The sequence below is a fragment of the Gopherus evgoodei genome, chromosome 2 (genome assembly GCF_007399415.2).
Source record: "Gopherus evgoodei ecotype Sinaloan lineage chromosome 2, rGopEvg1_v1.p, whole genome shotgun sequence".
Taxonomy (NCBI): domain Eukaryota; kingdom Metazoa; phylum Chordata; order Testudines; family Testudinidae; genus Gopherus; species Gopherus evgoodei.
Genome location: NC_044323.1, coordinates 189,451,210 through 189,464,796, shown reverse-complemented (window position 1 = coordinate 189,464,796; position 13,587 = coordinate 189,451,210). Strand labels below are relative to the sequence as shown.

Sequence of the window (13,587 nt, the reverse complement as noted above, 5' to 3'; positions counted from 1 at the left end):
AGCAGGCAGTTTTGGTCATGGACAAGACATGAGTCACTGGTCGAGGAAACTAGTTTGAAGGTATTCTAACCATGACAAGAATGTAATTACCACACTTCCTATGTCGATTCTCAAATTATGTGCTTTCACTTAACTCAGACTAGAAGCCATATGAGATACTATCATAGTTAGTGTAAGACCCAAAAATAACAAAATAGACATCATCATCATGGTGCAATAAACAGAAAACTAACTGGGTGAATCCAAAACCAGTACCGGCATTATATCGACAATTCTGGTTAGGAATCCTGTGGATTAGTAGGACAGTCTTTACATTACCAAAATTCCCAAATTAATGAAGGCTGAACACAATCAGTCAAATACAGCCTTAAACACACCCACTCTCCTTTTCCTCCCATTCTAGTCTCATATTGAACCAAGTACTGAACCAGAGAAAGCTGCACCAGTAGGGAACAATCTGAATTATCTTGTTGGGTTTTTTTAATAACAAGCAAAAAAAGAGGGTCTTATCCATAATTAAATCATGGATGGCTTTATTGGTCATTGACCTTGCATTGAAAACCACGAACCCCAGGATAAGCTTCTTATTAGTAGCTGATGCCCTAGTCTACAAAAAGTTATAAATCCCTATGTGAAAATCATGGGGCATGTACAGATTTCAACCAGCTGGATTGCAGATGAGTATAAATCTCCTCCCTTGTCCCCCCGTGCTCATCACAACAACAATCAAGAAGCCCACATACTCAGAACAAATCCTTCACAGAACTCCCTCATGCCAAGATCCTGACAGAGTTGCTCCACTTTCTTGGATATCATCAGGACTTAGTGTACTTATCAGCAAACAACATAAATTCTGCTGCAAAACTCTCTGGTTTCTGCTTCATTGTAGTCCTAAATTCTGCACTAAGTCTGCACTAAAATGAGCACTAAGTTAATTTATAACAGTGAGGATTTTACTGAATGGAATGTGAAAATGTTAATGAATGGCAATAAATAATATAACCAGTCTACTATTGTGTGTATTATATATTTTAATAATAAATTCAATTTATTTTATGCTACTCCAAAATATTCAGTTTCAGCAGCAGATATTAAGGTGATTCAAACTTCAGTAGCGGAGAGGGTTTAAACTCCTAGGTTCTCATGTTAGCTGTAACAAGCTACCTAGTTGTCTGATGCCCCAATATCTGTGATTGCACAAAGGATAGATAAACATCCTGGGTAGATATGTTTATTAAAATAATCAGCAATTAAATTATTAGCAATGTTGACACATAAATTGACATCATTAGGTTTCAGAGTTAACACAATCATTGCTATACCAAGAACCGTCCACATCTGACTTAGAGCTATTATTTCATTTTGTCTTTGCACATTCACACAGATATCACTGCATTAGTTTACATTAGGTTCATAGAATGTTATCTTTGCAACCATTAGGGCTAGAAGCATATTTAAAAAAAAACTTTGATTTTGGAGCACAGATCTACAATAGCGGATGGATTCTGAATCAGATTCCACTGCCACAAGAATGTGTGCAGCCACTCACTGAGAACTAAAAACATTCCAACAACATCCTCTGCTATTCCCCTCCCCATACAATTCAGTTTCAGAAGCAGGGAGGAGGAAGATGACATTGTTTAGGAAGGGGGCACAGAAAGCCAAAAACGATGAGATAAAGACTGGAAGATACTGTCACTCTATGTGGCAGTTCCTGCTGAAATGTCCAAAGACCCTCTGATAGAGGGTGGACCTTGCAGAGACGGCTGGCAGAGCTCACAGTTATGTGAGTGTACTCAGCTGCTGCCAACTGAAATTTACACAGAAAGAATATATACTATAATGCATTAGCTATGTGGGGTTGGATTCAGGCAGAGTATGGACAGCTATGGGACCTTGTATGAAGGATTACATCATATGAGTGCAAGTCCGAGTGTGTGCAGCATAACTGGATCCGGATCTGGAAGTAGCTGCGTAACGAGATTTTGTGTTTAAGCTATTGCCGCTGCCAGAAGTTACACCAGGGTCAGCGTCAGGAAGAAAGCAATAGAAACTACCAGGTTATTTATCATTACTATAATCAGTTTTCATTTAAAGAATGTCAGTGAAAGAGATTTGTTCTGGATAACTTTACTTACTTCAGCAGAAAGCAGAGCCTGTAGAAATTCTGTAGGCTTCACTGAATACAAAAGATTATTTTAAAAACAATTAAATTTTAAAAAATAAGTTTTTGATTATTTTGATTTGTATTCTGGTGCTTCAGCTTTTAGGTTTTCAAGTTTTTCTCTGTAGCTGTGAGGACTAGAATCTTACTTTCATTTTTCACATAATCAAGTGATTTGAGGAGCTGGGGCTTTAAGAAAAATACCAAATATTGCAAGTCTCGTGATAAAATCATGAGAGTTGGCAACGCAGCAGATGATACTAGTCCAAAATTAAAATAGCCCTGTTCTTGACAAGTTTACCTTTAAAACACTGGAGTGGACATCTGAAAGATTATGTTTAGCGTTAAAGCAGTCTGTTTGGTAGAAGCAATTCACTTGGCCACTGGCTGCCCGAGGTTGGCTGGTAGACTTATTCATCCAGCTGTTTGTCACGTGCATCACTGGACAAAGAGGGATATAGATCCCAGGTGGAGCTCCTGGACTGGTCCAAATAGCACTGGCGAAGCAGGAGTAAGTGCTCACCAAACCAAGGTTAGTATCAGGGGGAGCCTTCTACCTTGCATAAACGACCCCTAAATATTTTTAATTTACTGACATTAATATTATTTAAGTGCTCAATATGAGACAGTCCTTGCTCTAGGGTTGTAGTCAGGCAACAGTTTAGATGTATAATAACTCAGATGATGGCTGATATTGTGTACTATTGCTCATAGTATTTATTTGATGTTTTAAAAACTTTTCCTTTAATAGTATTTAGCATATATCTCAGGGTATCATCCATCTGTCTATCACAAACAGCAAGCAAAGAAGTTGTTCACTATCTCAGTAAATCTCTCTCCATTCTGCCACTAGTTTATCTCAAAATATTCTCAAGTAGCTCCACAATTAGTGACTTTAGCAAATAATGTATGCACAAGCTTAACTTTATGTACTTTGAGTTGCCCCATTCAGTATTTTTTCAATTCTTGTATAGCTCTTTATACATCAGTATGAAGCAGGTGTAAAGCACTGCCAACTCAGAAAGGGGAAGCATTTTGCACTCACTTTGCTCTTGTGTAAATGACTCCCCAAAGTGCAGGGTAACAGTGAACTGGACCATTGTGAGTCCATATGTCTACTCTGCAACCAGGAGGTGCAATTGCAGCACCTGTAGGCATACTGGAGCTAGCTTTGATCAAGCTAGCTTGCTAAAAATAGTGTAGCTGCTGCAGCACAGGCATCAGAATGGGAACATAAGTACGTACTCCTGAGACCGTAAGTATGTACTTGAGCAGCTAGCTTGTTACATGCCTAGATTCTGGATAATCCCAGCATGGATGTGCAAGAGGGGAAATCCACAAAGGATGTTCCTTTACCCCTTATGCTTCTGGCATGGACTGGTCAGAATCCTGTTGAGGATTACAGGCTCTGATTCTTTTTAGCATACTTCTCAATCTGCTAGGATGCAAATTTAGATGTAGTGTGTGATAGAAACCTGAAATGGGGGACAGACAACAGATAATCACACAGACAATTGAAAATGACTTTGTAAAGTAATCTCTCTGTCCTAATCCTTTATTACTGAGATAAATAATTTTCAAGAATAAAAGTGAGGGGCTGCCAGATTGTGTGGAATGGAAGTAACTTTGGGACTAAAATGGGTGATGTCTCTGGAAATGAGGAACAATTCAGAGTTAAACCTCTTAGCATCCCTACAGACACTAATCCTGATGGGGTCTGCTCTGTCATGGCCTAATCCTGTACTCACTGAAGTCACTGGAATGATTCCCATTGACTTCACTGATGGCTGGATCAGGTCCTCATGCCAGGGTAAACCCAGAGTAACTCCGCTGACTTCAAGTTAGTAACTCTGGATTTACACTGTGTAATTGAGGGAAGTATGTAGCTACACGAAGTACAGATTTACAAATGTGGGTTTAAATTATCCCTATCATCGCATGGTAAGTACACCTCATCACAGGATTGCGGGGAGTTATTCAAGCGGATATTTGACGGCCCAAGTGGCCTGGGTCTATGTTGCGGCCCTGAAGCTCAGGGCAGTATTGCCCAATGGCCAGAATTAGTAAGGCTGTCTTTCTGTGGCAAAGTTCACCCCTCTGGGCATCAGCTGCCCCTGATGGCAGGACACCCAGGGTAGGGAGACCCGGGCCCACCCTTCTCCACTGGGTCCTAACCCACAGTCCTAGGGAACCGGCACTTCTATAATCAGTCTTGATCACCCATTAATACAGTTCTGTTCCGTGGGCCTCCTGGCTTCTGCTGTCTCTCCGCCACTTTGGCAGGGGAGTCTGTTGGAGTCTCAACCCAACTGGCTTCTGTGTCCTAGAGCTCTGGCAGCCTCCTAGCTGGAGCCTGCAACACACATCTGCTCTCGTCAGTAGTCAGACGAAACTCAGCTGAACTACTCCCTTTTATACTCTGGTTCTAGTTAGAGTATGCCCAGCAGAGGTGAGGGGGTGTGGTTTCCTTAGCCCACAGCTTGTGGGTAAGTCCTACTGGACCAGTGTGGGATAGGTACACCCCGTCATACCTACTGAATGGTATTTTTACAAAAATGTTCTTTTCTCATATTCCAGGGTATATTTCCCTTAATCCTTTTCACAGGTCATGGCAAAGCAAGAGCAGCCTGGTCTTTTGATCGTTGAAATAGGAGGTGTATGTGGTGTGCTGGAAGGGCATGTGGAGCTCTTGAAGAAACACTTTCACCTTATCACCATGAAGGAATTTCTTAAAAAGAAAGAAAGATTGAGTGAAAAAATCAAATCTGTTCTCATATATGAGTGCAGACCAGTCATTGACCGGGAGCTCCTCCAGAGCCTACCTCACTTAAAGGTGATCGCAAACTCGGGGGTAGGAGTGGATCACCTGGACTTAAAATTGATTTCGAGCTTTGGAGTTAAAGTGACCAATACTCCACATGCTGTATCTGACTCCACAGCAGACATTGGGATGGCCTTGATGCTGGCATCTGCCAGAAGGCTAGTGGAAGGTAACTTTTTAAATTCCTTTGCTGATATTTCTGTAAGTCATGTCAGCTACATATCTAGCATACTTTATTTTTATTCTGTCACAGATTATCTAGTTGAAATAATGTTTAAGAATCTTTACAGGAGGAAAAGCTGCAAAGATTCAGTTTTTCAAGTGGTCCTGCTTTTTTCTACATTGTTTCTAATATGCTGAGCCCAATCCAGCTTCCACCGAAGGCAATGGCAACAGAATTAAGGCTTCTGTCTAAAGTAGGTGCTTAAAACTGCCTATGATTTGATTTATGTACAGTACAAGGGTTACTGTTTGGACTAGAATTTGCACTCTAATTCTCCACTGCCTGCCTCTTATGTAATTATTTACAACTATCCAAAGTGCAAGCAAATTAAAATTCTTCTCTCATTAATACCCTCTTTGCATCAATGTAGAAGACTACACAAGGGTGCAAGGCCATGGACATCAGGCCTTGGGTCTCCATTACCAGAGAAGATGATTTGCTATGAAATCCACTGAATAATTTTGCTTTGCTACAGCAAAGAACTCAGATTAATAAACCCTGTTCCCAGAATAATGTTAGAATTGCTGACGATGCTAACTGTGTTGCCTTTGTTAGCTTGTGCTCTTAAGAGGCAACTTCTTTTGGCACAGTGCATAGCTGAAGCAGCAAGCTGTGCCCTAGTGGAGGGGAGAGTGCCTGTGGAGGCTGAAAGGAAGGAATCCCACAGAAACACAGCAGTTCTCCCATACCCTGGGCACTGTCCCACTCTTCCCTCATCCCACCTTGTCCCAAGTCCCCATCACAACGGTTTGCAGAGAGTCCCTGTTGAGCTGGCCTCTGCAATGCATGAGATTCTGTCCTGTTACCTAATCTCCTAATCTGTATCAAAATCGCACATCACCCGTCCTGTAAAAGAACTACATTACTTCAGCTCTGTCTTGGTACCTCCGTGAGGAGAATAGTGGGATATACTCTGATAGAAAATCAAGGTTTGTCTAATGGAAAATGTCTGAACTGGCAGGGAAAGAGAAGTTATTTTCAAGCCTCAAAGAGGATATTACAAACAGGGAAGAATTCATCCACCAAGAATCCATTTCTCACTCAGCATTTTTTATTCTTAGGTTGTCAGATTGCAGTTTCTCCACAAACTGAGCATTTTGCTGCTGACTGGCTGGGAGATGAAGTCACTGGGGCTACTCTCGGTATCATCGGCATGGGCAGCATTGGGTATAAGGTGGCCAAGAGGGCCAAAGCTTTTGAAATGAAAATTCTGTACCACAACAGGAACCAGAGGTGAAAGTGCATCTGATGCTAACTTGAGCAGATTATATCTTTGATAGTTTTAAAAGTTATACGTAGATCTCTTTGTTACAAAATCTGCCCAAAGAACCTCTTTCCCAGTTTATGCCAAACCCTCCTTGCTTCATTCCAGTGAGAATTCCCTTCATTCTCAGAGGTCAGAATTTTCAAATTTGGCTGCCACAAGTTAGATGCCTAAATCCATATTTAGATACTTAAATGAGCACTCTGATTTTCAAACATCCTAAGCAACCACAGTTCCCATTGATTTCAGAGGGAGCTGTGAGTAGTCAGCACTTTTGAAAATCAGGTCACTTATTTATTTACATGCTTAAATATGAATTTAAGTGCCTAACTTTTGGCAGCCAAGTTTGAAATTTTGGCCAAGAACAATGGAATAGGTTAGTATCATATATTCTGCATGATTTTTAAGCACTATTTAAATATATATATCAGGAAAAAAAGGGTCAGCAATACATAGCTCCTTTACAAAGTGGGTTCCCCTCACCTCTGCCCCCACCCATTCTGGTGGGGGTTGCCCCAGTTTTGTTAAAAAAAAATGCAAACTTCCTTGCTGTTTTTTATGGATAAATAAACTTTCATTGTTACTCCCATGTTGCAGCAGCAGAAAGTGGATTTAATGAGCAAAATGCATGTTAGAATCAGAAAATATGATATAAAAGGTGACATTGAAATTCTTTGAGGTACAGCAGTCTTCAACTCCAGAGGCTAATGTTTTTGTCTGCAGTGACCTCTCAAATTGTCTCCGTTCAGTGTCTGTTTTACCACCTGTAATGAATCCTAGACCATAAAGAGACCTCATGGTTGAACTGCACACAGGCAGCATCAGAAAGAACTGAAGAGTTTCAGCTCCATGAGCACAGCACTCCCTTTTCAGCTAAAGGAGAATCTTCTCTAGCAGCTGTAGAGTTTAAATTTTCTAACCAGCCACTAGAATCAGAGAAACGTAGGGCTTGAAGGGACCTCAAGCGATCATCCAGTATTCTAGTCCCCCCCTGCACTAAAGCAGGATCAAGTATACGTAGAGAGTGATAATCCTGTTTATTTGAAAACTTCTGACTTTCCATTCAGAGAAGGCAGTGGCAATACACATGCTAGCCAGTATATATTGCATATCACTTTTATACCCTGCAGCTATTTCCAATCTGTGCGCCAAATCCTGAACTCCTTACTCAGCGTGTACTTACACAGGCAAAATTCCCATTAACATGCATCACATATAAAATGAGTAAGGAGCTCATTTTTTTTGCCTTATGGCTGGGTAACAAGAAAGAAAACGATTGATGGTCATAGCATAGTTCAAATAATTCTTGATGTTAAAATATAGAAATTAAAAGCATGTTTATTTGTATGTCACTTAATTGAGTTCTGAGCACACTTTAACATGGTAAGTTCTTATAGCACCACTGAACAATTCTAAGATGGCTCATCTGCTATCCTCTCACATGGCATTATACACTCTCCCTCAAGAGGCCATATAAGTACTCATGAGAACATGTTCATGAACAATGCATATTTTCCACTAACAAACACAGAAGAGGTCACTGAGATGCTTCTATTCCTGTTTTTTCACTGAAATTCTATTAGGAAATAAGTATATTCAATATAGCTTAGAATTGCTCTCAATGAAATGTCATTGGTTTTTGTTCCTCCCTCAACACCCTTAGGATTAATGTATTCACCTCTCTCACTCCCCCTCCCCACCAGAGTCCTCACTGAAGGCCAATCCAAATAGGATTGTAGGAGTCACCCAGTTCTTTCTATGCCACTGTTCCCTATGTTATATTTCTGTAACAGCAGAGACATTGGTTCATAGAAACTATGCACTCTTTCCATCCTCCCTGGGGGTGGAGTAGTAGCAGCAGCAACAAGTGGTTTTCTTTTTTACCAATAAAAGATAATACTGGTTCTTTTTGCCTCAGAAAAGAAGAGGAGGAACAGGCTGTTGGTGCCCGCTACTGTGAAAAGATGGAAGATTTGCTCCAGCAATCTGACTTTGTGATACTGGTCGTGAACCTGACACCTCAGACACACAAATTGATTGGGAAAAGGGAGTTAGAGCTGATGAAACCCACTGCTACTCTCATTAACATCAGCAGAGGTAGGGTGTTATGGAAGCACTGGTTGCAGTTTTATAGTAAAGGTGGAGTTGAATGTTGTCTGTTTGCATCAAGAAGCACTCTCAGCCAAGGTCTGTGACTTCCTCCATGTTTTGTTCAGTATACAGGATAGCTGGTACTTAACTAATAATGAATAATGAATAATAGACCAATTTCTGATTAGTGCTGAACATCCACAGCTCCCCTTGACCTCTTATCACAGGGTTGGCTGTCTCCTGAGCACTCCTTCATGGTGAGAGGCCACCCGCAATATCCTGCTTCTATTTCCTGCCCTTCAGGTTCCCTGAAGGACTCCACACAGGCTTCTCTCTGAGTTACCATCACCCCTGCCTGGCGTCAGTTTAATCATACAAATAGTGTGTATGGAACCTTAGGGTCCCATATACAGTCCATCACCATACAAGAGTCCATACTTAGCTTTGGTGTCTTTTCTAACAGCCAGAACTCTCTTCTGTCCCAGTATGCTCTCACAACCCATCCTCCACCTCTTCCTAGCTAGAGCTCAGCCTTCTGTCACTGGCCTTTAGGCCCAAACTTTTAGGCCCAAACCCCATCCTGGTTTCCTCACAAGAGCTTCCAGCTCCCTGGCTTCTAGCTCCCAAACTTCCATAGTGTTAGAGTTTTCTCCTGCCGCAACCTTTCTCACTCTCTCCACTTTCCTGAACTTTCCCTCTTTGCAGCTTCCTTCTGCCCTTTATAAAAGACTGAGCTCAGGGACACCGGAACCTTTGTAAAGTGCCCCCTGTCTCTCCATGGCTGGCTGCTACAGGGATAAGCCAGGAGCCCTTTCTTGTGGCTGAGCCTCTGGTGGGCAAACAGTGTAATTGCAGCGTCTCCCCAGCAGAATCTATTATTTTGTGGAGGGAAAAATCTGTGGGGGACATAAATTCTGTGCTTATGTTTCTTTTGTCAAAAAGTGGGGGTCCTGGCCCTCCCAGTGTTAAAAGTGGAGGGCCATGGTCCCTTCACTTCCCCAGTTCCAGTGACTCAGCTGTCCGCCATCAGGCCCCATCAAGGCTGTCAATGTGGCAGAGATGGGGCTACAGCATTTTTTTTTAGTAATCAGGATTAGCTAGCCTCAGGCCTCCAGGCCTTAAGGGGCAACTCATGCTGTTGTGCCTCTCAACTAGGGTTGCCAATTTTGGTTGGACATATTCCTGGAGGTTTCAGCACAGGACATAATCTTTTATTAAAGATTAATTTTTAATTCCTGGAGACTCCAGGACAATCCTGGAAGATTGGCAACCCTACTCTCAACAGGAGTTGTCAGGGGCTCAGTGAGCATCCAGCACCTCTGATTTTAACTCAGGGTTATTTCATCTAAGGAAAAATGTACAAATATCTTTAGGATGAGCCTGGCTAGCTCAGTTGGCAGAGTATCAGACTTGGGGGGGGAGGGATAGCTCAGTGGTTTGAGCATTGGCCTGCTAAACCCAGGGTTATGAGTTCAATCCTTGAGGGGGCCATTTGGGGATTGGTCCTGCTTTGAGCAGGGGGTTGGACTAGATGATCTCTTGAGGTCCCTTCCAACCCTAATAATCTATGATTCTATGAACTGAACACCAGGGCAGCTCACTGCCCACTGAGAATGTTATCTAGTACAGTTGAATTTCTGTACTAAATTGTGTCATTATAAGTTGTATTACAGTAACATGTAGCACCCTAACTGAGGCTGGAGCGCCTTTGGCATCACACAAATTCATAAGACAGTGACCCCTTCGCTGTCGTGGCTTCTGTGCAAGAGCCACAGGGAAAGGGGACTGTGGGATGCAGAGAAGAAAACCCAGAGAGTTTAGACTGGGTCAGGGAAAGGTGCCTTCAGCACCTTTGGTTGGGGCAATTGGGGAGATGCAGAGTGTGGAAGATGCCATGTGTGGAGAACTCTGATTCTCTTACAGAGGCTTAGCCCCATGCACATGAGCTCCCTGTGCCACTCTGTGGCAAAAGGGCTAATGTGATCGTAGAGAGAGAAACAGGGGAAGCTCCAGGAGGAGTAGAGAGGTTACTTTATCTCTGTATTGACACAACCGCTGCTGGAATATTGTGTCCAGTTCTAGTATCCACAATTCAAGAAGGAAGTTGATAAATTGGAGAGGTTTCAGAGAAGAGCCACGAAAATGATTAAAGGATTAGAAAACGTGCCTTATAGTGATAGACTCAAGTAGCTCAAACTGTTTACCTTAACAAAGAGAAGGTTCAGGGGTGGCTTGATTATGTCTATAAATACCTACATGGGGAAAAATATTTAATAATGGGCTCTTCAACCTAGCAGAGAAAGGAATGGCTGGAAGTGAAACTGGACAAATTCATACTTGGAAATAAGGTGAACAATTTTATTGATGAGGGTAATAAACCAATGAAACAGCTTACCAAGGGTTGTGGTGGCAATTCTTAAATCACAATTGAATGTTTTTCTAAAAGATCCACTCTATTTCAAACAGGAATTAATTCAGGGAAGTGCTACCGCCTGTGTTATGTGGGAGGTCAGACCAGATGATCCCAGTGGTCCCTTCTGGTCTTCAAAGCTATATAAATCTATAAGAGACAGTTCCTGTGCCAAAGAGATTTCAGTCTCAATAGACAACTAGGTAAAGGAGTGAAGAAGATATAGAGGCACAGAGAGGTAAAGTGACCCACCTAAGATCACACAGCAGGTCAATGGCATAACCAGGAATAGAACCAAGTCTCTCGAATCCCAATCCAGTGCTCTGTCCCCTGGACCATGCTGTCTTGCTAATAAAAAAAATTCATTCTTTGCTTTCTTTGATTAGCCATTACTAGAAGGCAGTCTTGTTTTTATAATGAGATATAAGTCCAATAGTATTTTAAATTAATTATGAGACCTTTCCTCTCAGTTAAAGATATTGAATTTACCTGGAGATTAGTTTTCTTCTGTACCTTATCTGGATATGCCAATAAGATACTATCATTTTAATGCAGGTGCAGTAGTTGATCATGATGCATTGGTGGAAGCTCTCCAAAATGGGATTATTAAGGCTGCAGCTTTGGATGTGACATACCCTGAACCTCTGCCAAGGTAGAAAACTTTTCTATTTATCAGAAATTGTTTGCATTACAAATTAATACTGGAAAGCATTCTTAAATACTTCAACATTCCTTCAGAATTCTGGGAATATGTTAGACACAATCTTCAAATCCAAATCACATTTTACATAGGTGTTTGCATATTTTTGTGAGAGAGATGTGTTCTGGTTTACTGGGTACAAGACTAGGTGCCAGGAACTCCTGAGTTCTAATCCTGGTTCTTTTCCTGATTCTCTCAGGGGCCATGGGCCAGTTGCTTATGTCCAAATTTTTAAAGTCTGTGTGCATGTGCATTAGAAAGAGCAAAAATACGCTTACAATGTCAATATCTGTAATCTACAAATTCCTGTAAGTGGCTTGAGGTCAAATCTTCAGGCTGTTATGCGCAAGCAACTGACAAACTAGCCCCTTATTCTCATGTATTGCAGCTCTGTAGCAGGCTGACTGACATGAAGACCCGTGCAGGAGAAGTGGTGGGCAAATTTGCTCCCCACTGCTCTGTGTAACCCTCTGTGCATCATGGTACCCCTTCCTCACTTGCAAGACTTTGCCAGAGTTACTGCTGCCCTAGGACTTGACACTTTTATGTTAGAGTGAACATGGCGGTAGCAATGTAAAATTCACCTCTAATTATTCTATCTTTTCTTTTTCTTGCAGAGATCATCCATTATTAAAATTAAAGAACATTATCATAACTCCACACATTGGAACTGCTACAGTCCAAGCCACCCGTATGATGACAGAAGAAGCAGTAGCAAATATACAGGCTGTTCTCAATGGTCTCCCCATTCCCAGTGAAGTGATCCCTCAGTGACATGTCAGAGAACATAAATACACAGTGGCATGTCTGTGAAAGGACTTTATTCTACTGAATCATACAGTAATTTTGCAGTGCAATGGTTAATAATGACAAGTGAACATGTTCCTACACCACTGTCACATTTATGCTGCCACATAGTGGCTATACTGTATAATTGCACTCCAATCATGTGATCATTTGACTAATAAAGTCAGTTGTTCAAAGGCTCTTAGCTGAGCAGTTACAGATAACTCTCTGATGCTTTCAATCTACTCTTTCACCAAATACACACTACATACTTATCCTAACACTTACTACATCCTGATGCAGGGGAGGCGGGCACACTAGCTGCTCCTTATGATCTTCAGAACAACATAAGAAAATCAGAAGTAATATTGACCAAAGGAGGATTTTTATATTTTTAATTATATCAATGTAAAATTCAACACTAGGTATGATCATTAAAAGGAAATATAGTTATTGAGGATTTAATGAGATGCTCTTGGGCATTGTGATGGGTTGGACCTCACCCCCTCCGGGATGCCACCTGATATACTAGGATTTCACTAGCTCCACTAGCCTGTTTTGCTGAATAGGCTCTCTGGTCTATGGCAGCGCACGCGTGCACACACACACTAAACTGCAGACACAGACTGAAGTCAGCTCTATGTGAAAGTGTCATAAACAGATAGTTAAGGGTTAATGTCTCTTTTACCTGTAAAAGGTTAAGAAGCTCAGTAAACCTGGCTGACACCTGACCAGAGGACCAATAGGGGGACAAGATACTTTCAAATCTTGGTGGAGGGAAGTCTTTTGTTTGTGCTCTTTGTTTTTGGGTGTTGTTCGCTCTTGGGACTAAGAGGGACTAGACGTCAGTCCAGGCTCTCCAAATCTTTCTGAATCAGTCTCTCATGTTTCAAAATTGTAAGTAATAGCCAGGCAAGGCGGGTTAGTCTTATTTTTGTTTTCTCAAGTTGTAAATGTTCCTTTTTCACTGAGAGGATTTTACCTCTGCTTGCTGTAACTTTGAACCTAAGGCTAGAGGGGGTTCCTCTGGGCTATATGAATCTGATTTCCCTGTAAAGTATTTTCCATCTTGATTTTACAGAGATGATTTTTTACTTTTCTTTCTTTAATTAAAAGCTTTCTTTTTAA

General features: G+C 41.5%; 1 protein-coding gene across 4 annotated transcripts; it reads left to right on the top strand.

Moving 5' to 3' along the window:
* The first annotated feature begins 1,918 nt into the window (after positions 1-1,918).
* On the top strand, positions 1,919-12,683 carry LOC115646586 (probable 2-ketogluconate reductase). 4 transcript variants are annotated; one of them, XM_030552577.1, is made up of 6 exons: positions 1,919-2,060; positions 4,770-5,154; positions 6,270-6,441; positions 8,391-8,569; positions 11,529-11,625; positions 12,291-12,683. In XM_030552577.1, the coding sequence occupies exons 2-6, from the start codon at positions 4,773-4,775 to the stop codon at positions 12,445-12,447; spliced, it is 987 nt and encodes a 328-aa protein (XP_030408437.1). In that variant the 5' UTR covers positions 1,919-2,060; positions 4,770-4,772; the 3' UTR covers positions 12,448-12,683. The 4 variants fall into 4 exon arrangements, with proteins under 4 accessions (XP_030408437.1, XP_030408436.1, XP_030408434.1 ...); XM_030552576.1 differs by having other exon boundaries at positions 4,742-5,154; XM_030552574.1 differs by having other exon boundaries at positions 1,919-2,696.
* The last annotated feature ends 904 nt before the right edge of the window (positions 12,684-13,587 follow it).

Excerpts from the sequence above, each read along its gene's own strand:
- LOC115646586 (XM_030552574.1), top strand. The coding sequence starts at position 2,499 with ATGTTTAGCGTTAAAGCAGTCTGTTTGGTAGAAGCAATTCACTTGGCC. Across the intron at positions 2,697-4,769 it reads TAAGTGCTCACCAAACCAAG|GTCATGGCAAAGCAAGAGCA; the intron begins GTTAGTATCAGG and ends TCCTTTTCACAG. Across the intron at positions 6,442-8,390 it reads TACCACAACAGGAACCAGAG|AAAAGAAGAGGAGGAACAGG; the intron begins GTGAAAGTGCAT and ends TTTTTGCCTCAG.